The 24,867-nt window shown below is 36.4% G+C and overlaps 2 protein-coding genes across 17 annotated transcripts in view; both read right to left on the bottom strand.

The window, feature by feature from the left end:
• Nucleotides 1-24,867, bottom strand: part of grk5l (G protein-coupled receptor kinase 5 like) — a 785,510-nt gene that overhangs the window by 119,813 nt on the left and 640,830 nt on the right. The gene's annotated exons all lie outside the window — the stretch shown is intronic.
• ubap2b (ubiquitin associated protein 2b) overlaps nt 1-24,867 on the bottom strand; it is a 34,640-nt gene that overhangs the window by 6,467 nt on the left and 3,306 nt on the right. For 4 of the 16 annotated variants that reach the window (XM_087263762.1, XM_087263760.1, XM_087263761.1 and 1 more), the window contains exons 4-24: nt 23,584-23,694; nt 23,217-23,361; nt 22,860-22,937; nt 18,101-18,161; nt 17,929-17,996; nt 15,782-15,834; nt 15,629-15,699; nt 13,152-13,338; nt 10,274-10,475; nt 9,884-10,119; nt 9,113-9,300; nt 6,698-6,842; nt 4,394-4,433; nt 4,168-4,300; nt 4,021-4,078; nt 3,072-3,258; nt 2,871-2,962; nt 2,725-2,775; nt 2,527-2,599; nt 1,076-1,429; nt 254-361 (exon numbers count right to left, since the gene is read on the bottom strand). In XM_087263762.1, the coding sequence (XP_087119888.1) occupies nt 254-361; nt 1,076-1,429; nt 2,527-2,599; nt 2,725-2,775; nt 2,871-2,962; nt 3,072-3,258; nt 4,021-4,078; nt 4,168-4,300; nt 4,394-4,433; nt 6,698-6,842; nt 9,113-9,300; nt 9,884-10,119; nt 10,274-10,475; nt 13,152-13,338; nt 15,629-15,699; nt 15,782-15,834; nt 17,929-17,996; nt 18,101-18,161; nt 22,860-22,937; nt 23,217-23,361; nt 23,584-23,694 (2,641 nt within the window). 16 annotated transcript variants of the gene reach the window in all.

Genomic DNA, 24,867 nt, shown 5'->3' with positions numbered 1-24,867 from the left:
CTATTTTTAACTAAATGGCAATTTTTTTTCATACTTGCATCTAAAAACAAAGGAACCAGATACATTCAAAATTGTATATTTCATTGAAAAAGTACATCCTCATTTTAAAAACTTTAGTTTAAGGGCCCCATTAAAAACACTGAAGTCTGCTTTGTTTTTTCATTCAGTTAATAAAGATGACAATACACGTTTTAGTAAGTTGCATTTTTTGAATCATTGAATGTGCAGAAGCCCATGGACCACCAACACTTACCTTTTCCTGTATTATTGTTGACCACTTTGGACTGTGACAGGGAATTCCCTCCATATCCTACTTTCCCATATTCTCCGCCAGCATGAGCCTGGGACAGCTCATCAAAACCTTAAAGGGGGGGGAGTTTTTTTAAATAAATGGTAATATTGTCTAATATACATTTAAAAAAACAAGTAATATCTTCAAGTCCTCTTCAGATCATGCTGACAAAGAATTATGCAATCATGTTGACAGTTTGCACTAAAAATGGGCTGGCAAGATGCCAAACTGCATCTGAGACTACATCTCTGCAAAGCTCAAGTGTATTTCAATCAAGCTTAAGGAAACACTGGCACATCACACTGCCAACACCACATAAACCACACATATAGACCACACCTATTGGTCAAGAGTAATAAACCATCTATCAACAAAAAATAATGAAACTTTCAAAATTGGTAAAAACTTGTATAGTATAGTATATTATATTATTTTGGCTTATTGTATTGTTATTATTTGGGTCATGCTGACAACATAGACACCAATTTTGCCAAAGTCAGTAAAAGTTAAATCAGTCATTTTGATATTTTTAGGCAGTTGGTCCGATTTTTAAGAAATTTGACCCGGTTCATGTTCAGACCATGCAAAAAATAAAATAAGATATGAAATTTGTTACAATAGGCAAAACAGTTTTGTTAAATGCATCACCAAATATGCTAAAACGATGCCAAACTGAAACTGAGGTTGTAGTTCTGCAACACCGATGTTGACGACATATAATATTGATGTCATTGTAGTGTGGGGTTTGTTGGTGTTGATTAAAAAAAAGTTTAAAACATTTACCTGGTCCATATGTGTGCTGGCTGTATCCAGCCTGATGCTGGTATTGGCTGGATGGGCCCATGTTGTGTTGCTTTGTAGATGTTTGGGGCATGAAAACAGTGGGGCCATACTGGAAGGCACTAGGCATTCCTGGCATCCCGGGGTAGTAGGGCAGGCTGGTATAGCCATAACCTGGAGGGAGAGGTGGGTTGAGGAAGGCCTGGGTCTGACCCTGCTGGGCTTGACCTGGATTCTGCGGCCCTTGATTTTGTGGGGGGACAGCATTCTGTTGAGTCTGAGAGGGGGGCACTGTGGAGAGACTGGTGGCAGGGGCTGGGGAGTTGGAGTCACTGCGGCCAAATTTGGTAGGCTCACCTGTAATGAGAAACACGAGTTGTACATTTAGACTGTTCTCATCTTTGCTTTCCCGTTTCTAAACTCTAATGGCCCGTTTCCACTGACTGGTACAGTACGAGTCGGTACGGGTCACCTTTATCAGGCTTGCGTTTCACTGCCTAAAGGGTACCAAGGGTACAATATCCAAAAGGCAGTTTGATCATGATTCAGGTTGCTGAAACAATGTGCTCCTTTGTTTTTTCACGCTTCACTCTCACATTTGTCCATTTCTGAAAGGATATGGTGTCGGGAACACTTCAATAATCACGCGCAAATTATTATCATTAGTCCAAGAAGATTGCTGTTTCAAATATAGACATGTTCGCAAGCTCCCTGGAGAGAGTGAAACCTCTCGCACTTTTAGACAGGCTCATAAAACAACAACAGGACACAGAGGACACATGTTCTTCTTGGCTTTGCGGCCGTTCATCGAGACGATGACAAGGTTTGATTGGGCTCGGGTCAACCATGGTTTGTTATTATGTATATAATATATTATAATGGTGTAATGTCTCTGCTTTGTTTTTAAAAATGGTGGTTCCTTTGTTTTCATTCTCCTGCTATTGTGAGTGACGCATCTCTGTAAACCAATAGTCTTTAGCTCTGCCTTTTGGTACCCTTTGTCCTGCCTTGCAGCCTTTGCAAAAGGTGACCAAAAAGTGGTACGGTTCACTTTTAGGTACTTTTTGACAGTGGAAACAGCCATAAAAGTAGTGAACCCTACCAGACCACTCAGTGGAAATTCGCTAAACCTGCTTAAGATTCATTTTGTGGACACTTGCTTTTGTTTTTATTCTCCACACAATCAATGTAGTAAAATCCATTAGATCTTATGTCAAGAAACCCATGTAATGTCCTGTATTTACTTGATATGAAATGTCCTGAGTGACTAACTACTGTCAGACAAAATGCTTTGAAGCTCTCAAAAGTGGACAACTGCTACCGCCTTTCATTTGAAAATTAAATACTCATGTTGCTAAAAATCTAAGAGCTAAAAGACCTCTACTGGAATGCAACAACTCATAGTAGTCTAACAGTCTTTGCATTTTAAAGCAATTGCAACAATGGCTGCTTACCTGAGTAGGGATTGCTTGCTAATCCTCCATCTCTGCCAGCTAGTGCTGTACCAGGAAACATGCCATAGTAATCCTGCATCCAGGGAAGTGAAATGAATCAAAGTTCAATTTAACTTGTTAAGAGTTTTTGTTGTGCTCTTTAAAAGTTTGCACTTAAAAAAACAATTGTAATGCTGATAGAAGCTACGACTTTGTTACCATGGGCAATCGTGACTGCATCATCTGTAGATCCTCATATCCATAGATTGGCTTCAGGAAGAGATGACAAAGATTAAAAACAAAAACTATTAGATAAATATAAATGATAAATGCCTATATTGTATATAATATGCAAAAGAACTAACCGGATAAGCAGGGAGGAGGCCACCAGGGCCCATGATGTACTGACTGGGCAGCAGTGGCGGTACTCCTTGTGCCAAATTTGGAGGCGCTTTACCTGGAGGAATGTGTGGAAAATAAAAAAAATACAGAAATACATATTTAAATAAAACATCAGTAACAATAAGCATTTTACCAACTGCTAGAACAGTGTTTGTGTGACTGACCAGTGTTGTTGGAGGGTGTGATGTTAGTCTGAGGAGGTGCAGAACGAACTGCAGAGGGAGCAGAAGGGCCATTAGTGGTGATGCTCTGGGTTCCTGTGCTCAGGCCATTCGAGATGACCGCTGAGCTGGACACGCTTGACACAGAGCCAGAGTATGTTGACAAGCTCACATTCACATCGGTGCCAATCTGGATATGAAAAAACATTTTCTTTCATTTAACAGTGATATCACTCACAAATTTATGATATTAAACCTCCTAAAAAGCAATTGTTGTTGGCTAACAACCAAAAAGCTGCACATGAACACACAAAAACGAATCAAATTTCATACTGATTCACGATCTAATTTGATTCACGATATGATTTTAACAAAAGTATTTTCAACAAATTTATTATGAAAAAGCGCCCTTTCATTTTTTCTTAAATGCTGCACATTTTTACCAAATAAAATGTTTTCTACCATAATTAAATAGCTATTTCTAAAATTCAAAAGTTCGACAAGTGCAAAAAAAAAAAAAAAAAAAAAAATGGTTTATGCTTTTTAACATAAACAAACCAAAACTTTGACTGTAGCCAAGTTACAAATTTAATGAATTTCACATAAAAAAAACAATACAAATGAAAGGCTCTTTAATACAAATAAACTAAAACTGTGACTGTGCGGGGATTTGACATTTAAAAAATATCAGCATATCTATGTTATTTGGCATAAGCCAAGATCTTTGCACAGTCACAATGCCCCTGCTGATGAAAAAAAACTTTCATTCGGGACTGAGATGGCTGGTGTGCAGGTAAGCCTTTCCTAAACCAGAGCAGCATGCACAGAGGTGGTCAATAGGCCTTTTTAAAAACTGGTCAGGAAAAGGTGGAAATATAGCGAGGAACCTGAAGGGAAAAAAAAAAAGAAAAAAAAAAACAATGAAAATACGAGGACCTGACAAGATACTTACATTTAGGGAAGAGCTGGTGGGTCCAGAAGCAGCAGGGGAGTTAACACTGCTCACATGACTGAGGGAACAGGCAAACATGACACCATAAGCACACTCATTTCATTATTTGGGAATCCTTAGACTGTAAGCCTAAAGGAATGACAGTACCTGCTAAGTGATGGAAGGGGTGCGCTGAGGGCAGGCGGTGCGGATGAAGAGGAAGATGTAAGCGATGAAGACGGCAACCCGTTCTCGGTGGGCAGAACAGCGGATACAGTCTGAGGGGTGCTTGACGGAACTGCTGCAAATAAATCAGGTCAATGTCATTTGTTTAGATATTCAAATAGAAAAGAACGTACAAATGGAAAATCTGCTATTCACAAAACTCTGTTACCTTCCTGTGTGCTGGATGTCCTCATTTCAGTGAATCCATTCTGGGGAAAATTAATAAACAGGTTTAGGCTAAATCAGGGTTGGACAACTGCAGAACTAGTCTTTAGAGTTTTTCTCCATCTCTAACCAAACAAACCCACCTGTAACAATCTAGAAAATGGGTTGTATCTGAAACCACACACTCAAAAGGTTCTTATTTTGGTTAAATTACTTAGTTACCTTATTAAACTAAAGTACGTACTATATACATTACGAATTAGGCATGGGACGATAACCGTTTAAGGTATACCACGGTTTGGAAAAGTCAAGGTTTTTAAAAGCCAAATTTTCTGTAACTCTGTTTCTGAGGTACATGTAAGATTTTTTTTATTTATGTTTTTTTTTAGGACAACAGTATCTCCAGCAGAAAAGATCTCCAAAGATGCCGTTTTAAATCATACAGAAATCTGTGTTTTCAAAACAAATGAAAACAGAAGTAGTCAATGATTCAATTCAATTATTTTCCCTGACATGTTTACCGTTACGAAATATTTTAAATGTGTCTCAAAATAAAATATATTGTGTTTAATGGGGGGGGGAAAAGTTTTTTTTTTTTTTACCCAAACCTTTCAAAAGAACCTTTTTTAGAGCAGTAATCACAATACTGTGATTTTTATATCCAAGGTTATCATCAAGGTCAGAATCTTATACCGACCTATCTAGACATACTAAATGAGCCATGCTTTCAACCTGGCCTTTTAGCTACTTTTTTAGATTAAGGTATAATTTTATCAATTATTGTCAACCCCAGATCATGAAATTATGGAATTACAGATGCAGCCATGTGTTATAAGTTTTAGCTGACATTTAGTTCATATAGACCACTGAGAATTTTATCCAAAAGCTTTCTGAAGCTCAAGGAGCACGTTTATGCACACAAACATCAATACTGATAACTCACAAAGATCATCTTACTGAAATAACCCACATTACTGGTTTACATGAAAACCAATATCAAAGCTAGAAACCACACAAAAGCATCTCAAGCTGTGGAATATTTCCTCCTCCCCAACTGCAAACCATAGTCATGTCTGGATGTGCCGTTGTTCATCTTTTGAACACAAATTAAGATATTTTAGATGAAAACCAAGAGCTTCCTCATCCTCCATAGCCTAGTCCACAAAAAGAAACCAATTTATCAATTAACTTTTCAGAATATACTTGTTTATTTAAAAATTTGCTGGCAATTTACCCTCACCTAGTACTTTGGAGGTCTGAGGGTCTTCTACTTCAGAAGAACTCTAAAGTTTTTTGCAACTGTGGCCCTTGGTAACTCATTGAATGAAAGTCAATGGCTAATAATACTTTAACAGTCAAAAAGCATATACAGGCTAAACAAATAATCTCAGTGGGTTTGGACAGGAAGCCACAACCGCAAATATTTTGGTTGTTTGCAAAAAGGTTCATTTCTAGCCATGTAAAAGTTTTTTTTAATCCAGTAGAGCCAGAATTTAACATGAAACTGTGGTACTTGATTGATGAAATGCAAGTCAGTGGTTTTCATTCAAAGTCGAAAAATATCACTGAGCAGCCTCAGGGAAAGCAAATAAGCAAATATTGATTTTTGGATAAACAACACCATTTACCTATCATCTAAAGTAAAAAAATAATAATAGTTTGAACAAGTGTTTCTAGACTCTGATTGGCATTAAAACATAAGTCATCTAAATACAGATGATGTTTTTTGTTAGTGCATCACTTTCTAACCAAACAGCTTTGCATCACTGATGTACAACCATGTACACAGTAAGTCAGGGGTGCGCAACCCTTTTTCTGGAGATCTACCTTGCTGCACAGTTTAGTTCCTACCCTGATCAAACCACTTGATAATTACAGGCAGGTGTCTTTGATAAGGGTTGCAACTGAAATCTGCAGGAAGGTTGATCTCCAGGAACAGGGTTGGCCACCCCTGCAGTAAGTCAAACATACATCAGAGATTGCGAAGGACAACCACAGAATAGTTTAAGAACCTGAAAACTTAACACCGCTCTGTGTTTGTTTGCCCCAAATCCATCTTAAAAAGTAATACAACTCACAATAACAAACACAAATATGTACTGTAATTTTTCCCCATCCAGTCATGGCGGACTTAATAACCAACACCACTGTTATCTATAGACAGAGTACATATTCTGGATGGGCTGCAAAGAACAAAGCATCTACAAAGCAACAAATCCCACGAAATGCAATTTTGAATTTGAAAGAAAAAAAAAAAAAAAAAAAGCACATTAAATGAGGAAACAAATGAAAAGAATAAAGGTCATACACTTAGAGGGGTGGTGCTGGATGATTCCACTCTGCTGGTTGAAGATGGACTCAAGGCAGGAGGGACTGAAGTGCTTGGTAAACCCAGAGATGCTGAGGGGTAACTGGGCTCCATTGCTGCTGGAGGCAAGCTACCTAAAGACTCACTAAAATGGGAATAATAATAATAAGAAAAAAATAAAAAAAAGATTTGATTAGGGACTATTCGCACGAAGCACATCTTTGCATCTAAACATAATGCGGCACTCAGAAATATATATATATTTTTTTAAATAAGTACATTTTAAAAATGCTGCCTCTGGCATATTGCCATCATACCATATCAACCGGTTGCCATGCCAACTTGCTACTGTAAACAAGGGGGGTGGGGTAAAAGTTTTTTAAATCTCTTATTTTTGCCACATTTAAGCTAAAACTAGTAGGATTTAACGGTTAAAGCAAAGTAGCTAAAATAAAAAGTAACACACAAAAAATAATGATGCATTAATGTATTTACTATAGGCGGGCATAGATTATTCTATTTCCTCTAAATTAATTTAGGGATTAATCTAGATTAAAATGGCTCATTTGAATTCTGCCGAAGGCATTCAGAATATATGTGCTACCCAAGTAATAAGTCTTTGAAAACGGGTTTCTCAAGCCAAGTGGCGCTTTAGACCAGGGGCTCATCTCCTGTTTAAAAAAAAAAAAAAAGCTCAAATTGCTTGAGAAACTGTTCTACTACAAAAATTGGTAAAGAAAAATTGTTCAAGAAGATGTAATTGTGTTTACTAACTGTTTATTCAGTTAAACATGGATTTTGAACTGTAGGCCTACATAAGCTCCAAACAGTGATTTTTGATTACCTTAATCCGACTGAATTCATAACTGAACTAAACAAAAATGGAATTAAGACATGGAGTATGTATATAAGTGGCATTATTAAAGTAAACTAATTAACAAACGAAGTCCATATTGTAGCCAACAAAGGAATCGCCACTATTCAATAATATATGGCACAACAGACCAGCATGTCACAAAAAGTTTGATATCCACTGATATCTATTGTCAAATGACTAAATATTATCCATAGTAGCAATAAATATGCGAAGTATAACTCGAATACATAAAATAGATGCTTTTAAATTAAAACATCATGGAGTAGTCCAGCATATAAACTAACTTGCGACGCAATAAATCTTGTTAAAAGTCATGTAATGATTAAATACCGTTTTGCAAGTTTTGATTAGTTTCATTAAGCTTAGCCATGTGTCCATGTCATAGCACCACGACACTACCGAGTGACATGACAGTGAAAAGCGGCAATGCCACCAGAAGTGTCACTACACTCAGTGGCATCTGTACTTCAGATGTCGTGTCACATGTTAAAACTGCTGCTGCGCGGCTGTCAGTCAAGGACCCCGTGCACACGCGCACACACCCACACAAAACTTTGCAAAATGCGTAGGTTTTATTTCTTTCTATTTGGCGAGCCTTATATAATTCGATAACACTCTCACCAGTCCTTACTCCTTATTTGCGTCTTATAACCCAGTTTTTCACAGGGAATGAATAAAATATTTATGAGTTAAAGTAAAACTGCCGAACTGCAGTTAAAGTCAGGCATCCTGCTGATTTGATGTCAGATGGCTCACCGGTCAGGTATACATCCGCGATAAAATATCAAGATGAAAGTCATCAAATCTTGTGTAGAATAGACCCAGCTCCCAACCCAACTTAGAGAATAGATTAACGGCGATATTTTTTTCTTTTTCGCGCGATAAGAGTCTTACGTTAATGCCGATAACGGCCCACCACTAGTGTTTACTAACATGAAAAAATGATTAACAATACAGTTATTACCAGATGCAACATCTAGTTAGCCTGATAAATTAACTCCTGCCTGTGAAGCTCTGGCACAGTTTTAGATGCATTTTTTAAAAAAAACTTCATGTTTGGTTGCACAAATTAGACATAATTAAAAACGTTTAGACTTTCTGTCTGCTTGAACTTAACAGGATGAATAACTTAACAGAGCACATCACACAAATGAGTGTGTTCTACTTGTTGATTCAATTATTTGGTTTGGTAATGTGTTCATTATTTAAAAGCGGTGAACCAGCAATTTCATCCATCAGACCACTGTGTGATTCGGGCAGGATTCTGATGGGGAGAACTGCTCTCAGAACTGCTTTTGCAAACTGCTGCTTTCAGCATTGCTCTAAATTTTACCAGTGTGTAATGAAACACCCCTTTATGCAGTCCCTGACCTGATAACAGCTGGCAAAACCTCATTTCTTTCCAAAATCTTTTCAAATCGCTGGTGAAAAAAAAAAAAAAAAAAAAAAAACACTACCGAAACAGGGTTTCACGACTCTTTTAACGGAAACTTAAATAAAACCAGTCATTTACTTGTTACACAGATGGCCAAACAGACCTGATGGCAGTTGGTTTGGTGTATAGGCTGCACTGAGTTGGAGCCTCCGCCACTGGTTCTTGATGATGACTTTCTGATTGGTTGAGATTCTCCACGGCAGATTCAGATTCAAAATCCAGCGCACCGAACTTCACGTTCAGCCCAGACACATCAGCAGAGCCTGGCATCTCTACTGCAGAAGAGGGGATCTGGCAACCGAAACACATTATTAATATTAACACATTGTTCTTATGTAAATTAGGATAATTCTTTAAATGATTTCAAAGGTCTTGTTAAGTGCTCTGAAAAGTGCATTTTTATTCAACATCTGACGTAATCTCAACTGAAACAAAGACAGGGCGGGACATAGTAGCTCCTCCACTTAATTAAAAAAAAACAGCCAGTAGCATATCGTTTTTTTCATTGCTCTGCCAGGAAGAGAACTCAAACATGTCAAATGAAAGACATCCTGAAGGGGGCAGGACATGTCAGATACTAGAGCATTTGATTGGTCAAGATTTGATGAAAAACTGAAGTGCGAGGCGATGTTAAGGAAAATCTACCCATTTAGGCAGATGTGAAACCGCAAGCTTGGATGTTTATATCAGGTTTATTGATTCTAAATACACATGTCGTCACTGTTTTGGAGCACACTAGCTTACAGATATCCTTGAACCTAACATACTGATACTAACCTCTAAAACTTGGTTGAATGTCATAGGACCTTTAAGGCCGAGAAAATACACTGCTCACAAAAAAATAGAACTCAAGTCTGCAGTGTGTATTCATTACCTTAGATGGAGGGGGCACTCTTCGTTTCTGTGGTCTGATGTTTCTGGGTTGTGACAACTCCGCCATCGTGAAGACAGGCTCACAGAGGGGTTTCAGTGTGTGAGTAGTCCCATCATGTGGAGGAAGTGGGGCTGGATCTCGGGCCTGAGTTGGCAGGTCTGACTGGAGTGCAGCGTTCTGATGCTGGGACAGATGACTCAGGATGGGGGACGGGTCAGGTTGGGCCTTTAGGTCCACTTAAAACAAAAAAGATGTAATCCGACAGTTTGAATCTTTTTTGTTCGACATTAGGCAACTTTTAAATGTGGTTAGATTCCAACAGCCAATAACATTGCTAGTTTTTACACCATGAACACAATCAAAACTTCTAGCACAGAATGTAATACTAACGGTGAGCTGTTGTAACAGGGGTCTCCTTGGGCTCAATCACAGTAGGTGTGGATTCGAGAGGCAATGAAGCAGTGGATTCAACAGATGCAGAACCACTGCTGAGGGGCACTGAAACCTGATTGGACAAAGGGGTGATTCGGGGTGTGATGATTGGTTCAATTCTCTGTACATCACTCTGAGGGAGCCTGGATCCCACCATGGACTAGAAGGAAAACAGAAACATTACAAAACAAGAAGTCAGAACAATTTCCTCAACACCAATGTTGTTAAAAGAAAATAGGAGCAACACTTTAGTTTAGGTCGATATTAACAAACCATTAACTAATGCTACAATCCAAATAAACCACGAATTAGCTGTTTATTAACAGTTAGTAAGGAAGAAGTCATGAATAATAGGATTAGGGATGCATAATAGGATCCTACTTTTTAACTACTAATGAACAGCTAGTATCTTAATAATATAGTCACAATATCAATTTTTTGCTTAGTGATATATTGCACCCAAATTAATTGCGATAAACGATATTATTGCCACTTTATAACTTATGTCACTACTAAAAAATCGTTTTATATAAGTGTAAAAATTCAGGTACACTGTTTCAAAGAACATTTTGAAGAATATTTAGGTTTAAAATTGAAAACAAATAAGTAATAATAAATAGATGTAAACAAAAAAAGTGTAAGTCTAAAGTAGACTTTTAATGCATCTCAGGTACCATTTTTTAAATAAGCAAGCAGATTCCAAGACAGGACTGTTTGTTTAATGTTTGCAGCATTTTTTTTTTCAAATGCTGTTTTTTTAATTGTGTTTAATGGCTACATCTCTTTAGGTTTATAATGGTACCTGCCTGTGTGTGCAATTTCATGCTGTCATGTTTATATTTGCACTGGCAGGTAAATGCATCCATTACAGTTAACTGGGGTTGTTGTTCCCATGTTGAAAAAATGGGTAGGCTGGTTATGTTTTAGGTGTGATTAAAAGGTGCAGTAGGTGATCTGCCAAAATGTTAACCGGTTAGCATATTATCTTTCGCCGGAGGATTTCAGTGGCTGAACAACACTTCTGTGTATATAACCCATTCATAACAACACAATCTACATCAGCTTTGCGTGACTAAGAGTTTATACAGAGCATTACCTGTCTAACAGAAATACTTCAGCCATGGTGTTGTCCTTTCTCCAGCTTGCAAAAGTAACTCCAATATTGATTCAGTATTTTAAAAACGTTCAATTCAGCATTTTATTTTACCGTGACTGTGACCGTCTAGTGTGCACATGTCATGAACGCGCGACATGCATGCAGACATGCACACGCTAATGGCGGATAAGCATGAACAGAGATGCACAAAAGCCCAAATCTACATTTGTTGACAGACAGTTTGGGCTACTTATTGGAATTATGAGAGATGTCAGCCCAACAATATTCAATTGGATGAATTTTTTATTTTAATTTTATGCCGTATCCAGAATATAAAAATACATATAAACACATTTTGATTATTTACCTTAATCATTACTATTGGACTGTGAAGAGACTTTCAACCAGCACAACAAAAAATGATTCTGAAAACAATCACCTACTGCACCTTTATGGTAAGTTGTGTAGCCTTTTTTCATTGACACTGTTCTGAAACAACTCCACATTTAGTTGTCGTTCACATTATCGGGCTTATTATTCTCATTTGGCTAAAAGCCAAAATGTTCCCACACCAGAGCTGAAGACTATAGCTTTAAAACCAAGTCCATCGCAACTGGTTTATCCTAACTTGGTTAAGTCAGTGGGTTCGCATTTTGTCTTCTTCACCTCCACCGTCCGCTCTCTCTCGCACGCACTGTCTGTGTGTGTTCACAGCATGTGCATTTGATAAAAAAAACTTAGCTTGTCATATTATGTAGCCTCATAATCATCTTAAATTTCTTTATATGATATAGATCATATATCATATCAGCGACTCCACAATCAACCACCCTAATTTTCATATGTCGCTCGATAAGTCAATATATTGACTATAGTGACAGGCCTATAATAATATGCAGGTAATACACCAGTAGTTAATAGCATGTATTGTGACCTAAAGTGTTACAAAAATATTTGTTTTTGGGTTAGCCGATTACTCAAAAAGTAATGTAAAACAACATTCAAATTATCGATCTTTTGTCTGTGAAAATCTGCATTTTATCAGGTAATTTTTTTCCAATTACTTTCCCTACCGTGCGTGGAGTCACGTGACCCCACTCTTTCGAGTTAAAATGTTCAATTAATCAAGATTTTGATATTAGGCCAAGTCACACAGGACTAATTTAATCAATAACATTTTTTAGCTGTTTTTCCTGAATTTGTGATTAATCTGCTAAAATGTGTATTTATGATTAAGTTTCCACCTAATTTCAGATTTAAATAATCATTTCACCTATTTATTCCTGTGACGGAGGCAAAAGTAGCATGATAATTCAGAGCCCTCAAAAATCAATTGTTATTACAGTGCTGAAAATACTTCCTTTCAGGATAATTTAAATCAATAGGGACTTCAAAAATACCATTCATTTGTAGGAAATAATTTGTATAATACATTTTCCTGACTTAACCCAATGGAACCCAATTGAACAGTACTGTATATTAGTATGAATAATTATAAAATTGGCTAAAAAATATATTTAAAAATCCATTAAATAGCCAAAGTACTAGAAATAGAAGAAAAGATTTGCCCCAGTAAAACTGTATAGTTTATAAATGTACATTTTACAAACTAGCCCCAAACATTTGAACAGTACTTTGTACATTTAATTATTAAACAGGTAAAAAAAGCCATAGTATTGAGACTGCCCAAGTAAAACTAGAACAAAGGTGCAGTCAAGCACATTGTCTGTATGTTCTCACCGATGCGGCATGTGCATAAGTGCCAGCAGCAGCAGAAGCGTAACTGTGTGTGTGCGCTCTGCTGTTGTGCTGCTGGGAGTTGGTGAACACCAGACTCTGAGTGAGAGTATCAGGGCATGACGGCTCCATCCCAAGCAGCTCAGAGTTGCCCTCAGTCACCTTAGGCAACAGAGAGCTGAGATCCAAACTGTGGAGCAGAAACAAAAGTACATAATTAAAAGAAAAGAAAACTTACTTCAAAAGCATCAATTTAATGTAAACGCCAGCCTTGTTTTGATGCGGTTCTGCCTTACTGTAACTGATGTTTCCACAGTACAGAAAGTGGTGAAGACTTTATAATAGACTGAACATCTAAGTCTTTGCGTGCATTCGTTTTTATTTTACAAGTCAATTAATTTACATACAGCACCTTTAATTATCCTGCTGATATTTTCAGAATAACTAATGATCATAAAATGTCAGAAGATTATTTTATCTTCGGCAAGAGCAAGTTAGATTTGATGTTGTTTTGCTGAGAACGTGAAACTGAATGTACATTCTTGGCATCTGTGAATTGCGCTTAATAAATGCTAACGTCTTTATATTGGCTATTGAACATAAATGTACAACACACACAGAAATCTAATTGTTTCCATTTGCTAAATATTTTGTTACTAAACTGAATTTTTCTAATTACAGTGGTTATTTTGGTAAAAGCATCTTTCCAAATAGATTTAACTTAGGAGATCTTTTTAATAATGTACATATACGCATGTTTGATTTCTCAGGAGACAGACAAGCCTAATATCTGAGAGGCTCTTTCAGTTAATAAAGTAAAGATTAGGGTTGCAACTAACAATTATTTTAATAAATCGAATAATCTGTCAATTATAATTATTTTGATTAATTGATGAATTGGATAATAATAAAAACTGAACACCTTTTTTTTGCTGCTGCTACTGGCCGGGATACACTCCTGATCTGGCTAATTTAGCATGTTTTGGGTAGGATTGTTTGTTCATCTTCCACCAGTCAAGAACATTCATTTCATTTTCCATGACAGCGGTTTCAATGCAGTGGCCTCGTCATGTCCTGTCAGCTCGCTGAACACTGCTCCTTAGTGCTCTACCGTAATACGCAGTGTATGAGCGACCGCCAAAATACCTTGATATACCAGCGGCTAGAATGACTGTTCGAGTAAAACAGGCGGCTGGCCTGACCGCTGACATAATTCGCTCTTTTTGACATCTCTGTCATCATTTGATAAACCTTTGCAGGGATGGATTTCAATGTTGTAACAAACAATTTAATTGCTTCCTCGCGCTAATCGAAATGCATCACATGACTGTTCATTTACTGCGCAAGCCCAAGCCCGGCACGACCCCGTCTAAAATGATAAAAATAAAGTCCGAACCCAACAAAGATCTTCAGCTCTAGTCTAAACTAGTAACATTGTTAGGTCGAGCTGTAAATAATGCAGGGATTAACCTGGACCCGCTATGACTAGCTGCTGCAACTTCCAGCTGCTGCTTTCCTCCTTTCATGTGATACTCGATGATTTTGAGCCCCATGGTCCCTAACGAAAAGGTCTTTTTGCAGAGTTTGCACATTGCCTCTTTGCCACGTCATTAAATTTACATTCTCCCATCTTTGCATTTTGAACCTCACATCAACAACCGCGTAATGACAGCACGCAGGTGCAGACCGGCGTCAGCGTCTATACTCTACCCGATCTACCGTAATAAGCTAGTAAATCACGGAGACTGTCATTTCTCTCCTGTATCACATACTGAATGAATCAACTATTAGATGTTTTACGGTGGATCACTGCGCTTCCCTATCGTCATTAAGCAGACCGGCTGAAAATTTAATACCTACAGCCACTTTACGGTAAAATTCAAGACAATTTAAGACCTTAATTTCCCGGATTTTAATTTAAGACATTTTAAGACTTTAAGGACCCGCGGGAACCCTGTGACACAACAATGGAAGCTTTCATTGCGTTTAAGGGGGAAACACATCAAACTTACTAAAACATTTGAGGGCTCATGCTGAAAGGCTTTAGAATGTCTTAGAAAGTGTCATGTGGAGTCGCGTGCTGTCAAAGTACATTTACATAAGACACCAATACTCAGATTTTAATATGATTAAGATACTACTCTTATTAAAAGTATACCATGTAAGCAGCGACTTGATTACCTTAAAAGACCAGCGAGTCACGAAATGCGGAGGTTTTTCTTTCCCTTCGCCATGCGGTATCAAATTCCATTAAAACAGAAGTCGAGAGTTAAAAATGAAACACCCGAAATTACATGAAACTCTGGAGAGGCTGGTGATACGACAGTAATTGTTTTATACTGAAACTTGCAGTATAAAAGGTTGCAAAAGGTTGAGAACACCTGCTCTAAACTAATCTAAATTGAAATCACTTTCTTTATAAACCACATACATCATTCATAATAAAATCTTGTGTCTTGCTATAGAAAATCAGCACTCACCCCTGACCAGGTTCCATGTGGTTTTTGGAGCTAAGAGCATAGGAAGCGGTGAACACTTTGGTCTCGGATAGCTGATGAATGAAAGAAATATGAGCATACATTGACATCTCACAATAATCACATTTTCTAGCTTAATTTTAACAGCTCACTCACATCTTCGTTCCAGTCTTCAGCAGCCCAGTCTTCCAGATTGTCTTTCCAGGCTCCTGAAAGTACAGTCAGGTCAAAATAATTGGTGAAATAAATGATAATCAAAATAGAGATAAAACAATACAGATTGCTCACAGTTTGGTTTGTATGACAGTTTTAGTGTCACAACTTTGGTACAGTCTAATATATAATGTTCTCAGTAAAAAAAAAGAAAAAGAAAAATATTAATCTACAAGCAAAACCACAAACTAAAACAATATAGCAAATATACTACTAAAATAAACACTACACTTTCATGTTTTTTAATCTAACAGTAGTTTTCAGGAACAGAAACTGAATAGTCAGAGATGGCGAGGGCTATGCAACCGCGCAAATGCTGCGCCAGAGCATACGTGTGCGCTTGAGACAGAAATATAAATCAGCCTTTATACTTCTGCATCAAGTGCATGCGTATGGTCCAGTGCAGACTTGCAGTCGCATACCCCTCGCCTTGGCTGACATCAAAACATAGCTCTCAGAAAATGTAACTACACATCACATCGATGTGTAACGCAAGCTCTGTGATTGGTCTGCTTGGTAGGTCTGAGGAGTGTGGGCGGGGCTGAGAAAGCTCCAGGTGGAAACTGTTGTTTTGTGTTTACCTCACGATTAAGGTTGTTGCATGTCTGCCATTTTCCACCTCTGAATGAGCGAGTTGTAGCTACTTTTACATTAAGGTAATGTTCAAAAAAAAACAAAGCGCCCACGAAGAATCCTGACACAGAGGAACATAAGAACCTCACTGCCAGCTTGTGTTTCGGAAGTGTTATTGCAGAGCAACCCAAATGCATGGCAATGTGCAAAGCATGCTCCGTAGGTCACGCCGATCACTCGACGCAGAAGTATGAACCAGCCTTGAGACCAGTATGAATTTAATAACAGACTTGCAATTCTAATGGCCTGTGGAGCTTTTTTTCTAATGGCCTGTGGAAAAGATTTTTACTTGCCCTTAAAAAAAAAAGCACATTAAGCACATAAAACTTGTTCCTGGAGGGCCGGTGTCCTGCAGATTTTAGCTCCAACCCTAATCAAACACACCTGAACCAGCTAATCAAGGTCTTACTAGGTATACTTGAAACACCCAGGCAGGTGTGTTGAGGGAAGTTGGAGCTAAACAATGCAGGGTCACCGGCCCTCCAGGACCAGGATTGGTGACCCCTGACATAAAAGATCAGTATAATCCCATTTAAAATTATTTAAGACCTGCAAGACTATATTTAAGTGAATTTAAAACTTTAAGGACTAAAATTTTATTTTTGAAATAAGACATTAAGGCATTTAGACCCCGCGGGCACACAAAAAAATGAGGACTCAAATCTCTGTGGTCATAAAGAAAATCCAAGCTAATTACTAAATTAAACATTTAAACTGAATATTATTTATTTTTTTTAAATCTATGAAATAATTGTAATGAAAATAATTCTTGCAATTCATAATCAAACAAGTGGGGAAGAACGGTGATTACTATTATTAACTTTTCCCCCACTCAGCTGAGGTTTTCTGCTTACAAACTGAAGTTTCTCTAGATTCACTAATTTCCATAAAATAGCGTGAAAAGATGTAGGAAAAGACCACAGTTTTTTGTCATTTTACATTAAGAAATGACAATATGACAATACTCTCATGACTTATGGTAGAATACTTACACCTGCTTTGTGGACAAAATCAAACCCCATTTGATTTTGGTATTCTATAATGGTTTCAATTTTATTTGACCTCAACCTTTTTTGTAAAGTATTACAGTCAATAAAATCATAAGTTTAAAGTTTGTCATTGAACAGACTGGAAATCTTTTATTTGTACTTTCTGTCAGTTAAACGAAAGCTTGAGAATTTTTTACTTTTTGAATTTGATGTTAAAATGTACTGCTTTGAATTAGAGCTGTACAATATGACCTAAAATCAAACTCTGATTAATTTGAAAAATTTACATTGATTTTGAATATTGAACGATTATTTAGTTCATTAAGGGTTTAATCCGCAAATAAATTAAACTATTAAAAACATAGAAAACCTTCTTTGTTAAGAGCAAAATTCTTATCTTTGTGATATCACAAAAATTAAAAGGCAAAAAATATATCTATTAAAGTTTATTTAACAAACAGCCCTCACCTGCTCCTTCAGTAGTCTCATTTCCAGCCTCAGCAGAACTTGTGTAGTCAGCAGGGTTGAAAGTCCTACTAGTCAAAATCAAACAAAAGAGAGGAAAAGTGAGAACGAAAAAAAAATATATATATATATTTGTGGAATAGAGATATTGCTGATAGAATGTCTAAACACCCACCCGATTCCCTGAGAGGACCTGCTTATTCCAGCTCCTCTGCCTCTTCCTCTGCCTCCAACACCTGAAATGACATCAATAAGAATAGTTTAGTAAAATTCAAAAGAAAATTATTTTAAAAAAGCAAACCTGTCGCTTTTATTAATTTATTTATTAATTGTTTTTACAGTGATTCCCAACTCCAGTCCTGGAGCATTTAGTCTGTCTCGTTACACACAAAGACCAGTCCATGGACATTCCACTAACAAGCTGATGATCTGGATAAGATTTGTTAAATAAGCAAGACCTACACAATCTGCATTACGCAGTTCACTGCTATAGGAAAACATGCTTTGCTAATTATCAAATTATTTAATGCTTGAGTATTGTTTAAACTGACTACCCTTTCGATAATTGTGGCTGTTTTTGACCCATTGACTTCCATTATAACCACATTTTTTTATTGCAAAGCCATGACACTGAATAATCATGCATTTTTGATTGCTGATGGTCATTTCTGTTGGGAAAAGACAAATAGTAATTTTTACTGGCAAAAACAGCCACTTACAAAACAAAAAGGCCCAGAATGTAATTTTGCGAACACATTTTAGCAAAGTAAATGTCAAAATAAGACTTGTCACCAAAAATTATTCCATTTGCTGAAAAAAAAAGTTCACGCATTAATTCAGCTGTTAAAGATCTTAAGTAAACCTCGAGATTTTAATCTCATTCACGCTAGCTTCCATTGTCGCCTCTAAAGTGAGCATGCCAGCATGTGCCTGGGCTAGTCGCATTTCCTCAGTCATTTCCGGGGCCTGATGGTGGTCAATGGCCTGCTGCCTTGTTCAGCCTGCCCAATGCCTTGGGCCAGCTGGGGCTTTGGAAAGGGTTGAAAACAAAAGGCAGAGTTTAAAGATATGTCAGTTAAAGATACGGTTGCAAAAAAGGGGTAATTTTTGCTTAAGACTGCCCTTAATTCCCCCTTAAATTTAAGGGATTTCAAAACACAAAAGATCACAGACGTGATCTTGATACTTCAAGTAGGCCACATCCTTTAAAGTTGTATACTGTCAGAAGTAATAATAATATACTGAAAGCACCATTAACATATAGATTATTGCTAAATCAATTCTGCTTCGCTTTTTAGTAATGCGACTATAGTAATGTTAACAACATTTTGCCCTAGATATTAAGTAATTTTAATATAATACTTAATGTTTCAATAGATGAGATGTTGTTTACATGATGCATAATCCTAATAAAAGTCAAAAACTTACATGCAAAAACCTTTAACACGCTACAGTCAGAAAATTAAAGAGAAGATGCACACACTTCAGGTACACATTTGGACATGTTTGTGTAATTCCATTTTTTAAAGCGGATATTTAATAATTCCCAAACCATTTACAAACATTTTCTTCAGGTGTTCATGAAATAAAAATACACAAAACTATATTTTAACATGGAGTGGACAGAGCAGTTTTTTCATGAGAGGTAATAGAAAACCCGGGTATACATTTATATTAAGAACCCTTAGTAGCGAGTGGAACGTGCTTCCGCTCCACTCCAGGCTTTAATCACATAGATCAATACACATCTCATTTTTCCTTATTTTAAGACCTAATCAAGCTAAAATTAAGACATTTATTACAAAGACAGGTGAAAAACCAGCTATTGATGGAAATCCATCATAGACTCACAGAAACAACCAGAAATCCATTGGAGCAGCAGAGAACTATAATCCATGTGGACATCTCTTAATGATACAGTTTTAATGAGGGATCATTCTACAATTATGGAAACTCTGACCTTTAGTAGCCTTTCTATGTTTTAGGGCTCATTTCCATGTCATGTCACAAATGGTAGTTAACAGTTGGGTTCTAGGGCAACCTGTCTCTTTACAGTTGCAGCTGCTTTAAACAAAACTTCAGCTGCATGAAGTGCCCTACAAATGTTGTTCAGTGATTGTATAAAAATAGTGACACAGGAACTGGGTCCATTCCTACCCAGATAGTAACATTTTTATTGCCGATAGTGTATATATCTGTAACAACAAGACCCAATTAATGTTTTCAATTTCTATCTTGCATTCAAAATACAAACATAATACAAACATAAAATAAATGAATCTACTTGAGTATAATCTAGTACAAGCTAAAACTAAGGCATACATTAAAATGATTCCAATTACACTTCTGGTGACCTCAAACCAAAAGCATTGGGTTAAAAAAATAAAATAATTTTGCAAGCACAATTCTGTATGGTGCAGGTGTGGACTGTAAAACTTGATAAGGGGAAAAAAGAAAAAGAAATTGGCTGTTCTCACAAAGGACAGGTTTGCCGTTTGTTTATAGATGCACATTATAACCGCAGATCAAATGGAGAAAAAAAAAAAGTTAGAGTTACATAATTAAACAGTTCTTTTTAACTAAAACAAAGACTTTCCAACAAAGAATTCTCTTTAATGGAATCAACTAGGGCTGCAACTAATGATTATTTTAATAATCGATTAATCTGCCAATTATTTTTTGGATAATTGATGAATAGGATAAAAAAAAAAGAAAAGCATTCATTTCCAACCCTTTTTTCAAAAACAGCTAAAATATTTAGAAAGGGCACACATTGCTCTTTGAACATCCTTGAGCTGTAATAATGATAATAATAAAAATAAAAACACCAACTTAATAGTTTTGTCCCGTTTTCAATCCAAATAACGAAAAGTCATTTCAAGTTACATACTAGAATCAAGTTGCATACTAGACAGATGAAACAGCCTGAGAAAGTATGTAAAAAAACACAAAAAACACCTCAATATTAAGTGATTGTTTAAAACAAGAAAAAAAAAATTTGCCAATGGGGTAAGAAAAATAATCTCAAACTGAAGTTAGGCATGACTTAATTTTCTTATGCCATTTTTCTTGTCTAGTCTTGATTTAAGATTTTTTTAGATATTTGGACTGGAAACTAAATAAAATAACTACGTAAGAAAAGCTTCTTTGCAGTGTAGCTATACATGACAACAGATGGAGAAGTTAATGACCCAAAAAGGGCGAGTGAATAAAAACGTGTCTTTAGTTTTGCAATTCAAAGTAACTATACCACTGATGCATTACTATTAAAGTTGGATTTATACTTTCACCTGGCACCGCATAGCGCACCTCCACTGACTACGCAAGCACCTCACGAAACAATGAGGCTTTTATACTTGCTGCGTTCGGTCGTTGTGATATTCTTTAAAACGACAGGATGTAGTCAAAAGAAACTGACCATAAAGTCAGACGGATTAACAGAGAGGTAAGAAGTTTCCGGAACCAAGTCATATCATTAATATCATTGAAGATTTTTAAAACTAATTATTTTTATTGTTTTTAAAAATATATATAATATAAATATTTTATAATTTATTAAAATATTTAATGACAAGACAACATGGGTTGCTATATATATTTATTTATATATATATATATATATATATATATATATAAATAAATATATATATATATATATAAATATATGTAAATATATATATATATATATATATATATATATATATATATATGTAAATAAATAAATATATATATATATATATATATATATATATATATATATATATATATATATATATATATATATATATATATATATATATATATATATATATATATAAACATCTATATTGTTTATTAAGTGTACTTTTTTTATTTATTTATTTTTGCTTTTATTCTTGCCATAATATATTATTATACTATTATACATAACATATTACACACTTGCTCATGTCATCAACTACCTGATATTCTATTCACAAAAACGTGTGAGTGTTTTTGTTGTTTAAAAGACGTTTAAATAATCTTGATCGTGATCTATAACGTGAGATGGGCATCACGTCAGGCCATTTGCTTTATTCATAAAAGCAGAATTCAGCATGTAAATTCACCAATTACTTCCAAAATGCATGCAAGCGGCTGGCCGGTTAGAAAAAAAAAAAAAAAACATTGAACTTTTTATTTTTTAAATCAAATACATGTAGTAAAAGTAACACATCAACAAATTATATTTGAATGGACTGTTAGACTTCCATAGACTTTCTTGTGTGTTTTACAAACAAGTACTAGCAAAACTACATTTAGCGGAAGTATTTGCATATTTAAAACATAAAATAAGCATTGAGTGGTTAAAAACACTGCATAATTGTGATAATATGAAACATCTTTCTCTGGCTCAGCACCAGCCAACACATCAAAGCTCAGTTTGAAATGTTCATGTCATGCTGCTTTTGCTTAATTAGTGTGAAATGCTCCCACACCTTGGATGACTAGGGTCACAGAAATCTCAGCCTTCACCATGTATCTTTCCCGTAACGTTACCTCAGCTCGTCTTTTTGCTCTGTCCTGTCTATGAGGTGCCAAACTCTGCTGGCATCAGCGCACGACAGAGGCAGAGTGCGTTCACTCCGCTCCACGCTTAACTCAAGTTTTTATTTTAAATAATCAAACATCTCCACGTCACGACAAATTAATTGTGAAATTTGTTGCCAACGTTTTTAGTGATCGATTTAATCAATTCATTGTTGCAGCGCTAGAATCGAATCTTAATTCTCAATGCCTTGGAATCATGGAATTTATTCTTGTTGAAATTGACCCTCAACCCTAGTTATAATGGGTTATACTCATATTTTAACTTGTATAAAGTAACTTACTATTCAGTTTTAATGTTGCAAATAAAACAAACTAGCAGTGTGTGAGTGAGAATAATATCATGAAGTTTGTATGATCCAACTAACCTCTCCCCCTTCCTCTGCGCCCGCGCTCTCCTCCTCTCTCTACTTGAGCCGATTCAAAGCCATTCTCTTCCGACCGCCCTAAAAACAATGTCAGAGAGAATGAAAGATTATACACCTGATTTCCAATGACCACAACAACATTAGGCAAATTTAGGCTCCACTTATAAACTGAGTACATGCAATAAATACAGCATAGCCAACCCATAGTCCCATAACCTAGGGTGAATTCTTCACTATACCTTGCAATTTAGACAGAATACAAAATGTCAAAGTTCATGACAAATTGAGATTTAGACACTAGCGTAGATAAAAAAAAATCATAAACATGCAAGCTTGGATACATGGACTAAAACACACCTTCCTGGTTGCGACTGGCCCCTCTGCCACGTCTGTTTGGACCCCCACGGCCTCTGCCTTCCCTTTCACTTTTTTTCTCTCTACCCTCTGGTGCAATGCCTTCTTTTCCAACACTTTTCTTTTTACCAACAGTCTCCCATGAGTCCTGTGCAATCAAAGCAGCACACAGTATGAGACAATGCGAAACAAAAAAAAGTACATGGGTTCATTAAGCTCATGCGCATTTATTGAAGAATTCTGTAGTTTTGAATAATAGTTAATAAGCATATATACAAGTAAAACTGTAAAAAGTCCATGAGGGAACTAAATTAAATTAAATTTTCAGCACAATTATTACAATTACAAAAGAATTGTATAAAGAACACACCTTGACAGTGACCTCTTCCAGCAGAAAGTTAATAGCCCTGTTGACGTCCCCATTGCAGTCATGAAGGGACACCATACACTCATCTTGATTTTTGCCTGTAACCTCCATGAGCTAGGACACACAATACAACCAAATTCAATACAACCAAAAAGCAACATACACAAACTTGTAAGAGATAAAAAAAAAAAGAATCTAGGGTATCATGGACCACCATGGATTAACAATGATTCAAAATATTAAGACAAGAATTTGAGAGATTATTGAATGCTATTAATACATTAAAAAGAGATGTTGTAACTGATGGGCACGATCACAGAGAGTAACACAAAAGCAAAAAGTTAATTTGTATTAGATATATTTTTCAATATCCAGATTCACAACATCTGACTCTTAAGGCTGATTTATACTACTGTGTCAAGCGAACCCATATGCTCCGGCGCAACCAACACGTCGTTGCATAGACCTCGCCATGGCCTCACACCTCTCAAAAAATGTAACTACAAAATTGTGTAGGTTAAAGCAGCGTGAGCTTAATTGAGCGAGTGTTTACAAGAGTGGTGTCCCGTGAAGGAGCTATAGATGGAAACTGTTGCTTTGTGTTTACCTTATGATTAAAGTTGTTGCATGTCCACCGATTTGTGCCTTAAAATGAGCAAGTTTGAGCTCCCTGCGCAATAGGGGCCATTCAGGGGAAAAAACACCAGTGAAAAAACCGAGGAACATAAAAACCTACTGCCAGCTACCATTTCTGATGTGTTGAGGCAGAGCAACACAAACAGCGTGCAGTAGGATAAATGCACGGCTACGAGCATTGCATGCGCTGTGGGTCACGTCGATCACTCGAAGCAGAATTATAAACCAGGCTTTAGGGTGCACTCACACAGGTGCGTTTCCCGGTTCGTTTGACAAATGCGAGTGCTCCGAATCGGGCCCAGGCATGGTTCAGTTGTCCGGTTGAAAAAGACGTGTAAGAGCGCAGTTAGGTTGTTTTAGCGCGGTAAGATTGTAGTGTGAGTCCAAAGCGCGCCTCAGCCTGAAACTGAAGACGTGATGTCAATTTTAAGGGACTGTTTGATATGGGTTTATTAATCATTCTAACTTTTCAATGAACGGTTAAACTCTCCTATGAATTGTTTATTGGGGTTTAAAAACCAAATAATGTGTTGGCTGTTATTTTTCTGGACCTGTGTTGATTGACTGTGGTAATAAGATGAATTTAATTAATATTTTACAAATGTAAACAATTAGATGTGAACATTTAAAAAAATAACATTAACTTCCTTA

Source organism: Danio rerio, chromosome 8 (genome assembly GCF_052040795.2).
Source record: "Danio rerio strain M-AB ecotype USA chromosome 8, GRCz13ab, whole genome shotgun sequence".
Classification (NCBI taxonomy): domain Eukaryota; kingdom Metazoa; phylum Chordata; class Actinopteri; order Cypriniformes; family Danionidae; genus Danio; species Danio rerio.
The sequence above is the reverse complement of the archived record's forward strand: the minus strand, read 5'-3'. Positions and strand labels throughout refer to the sequence as shown.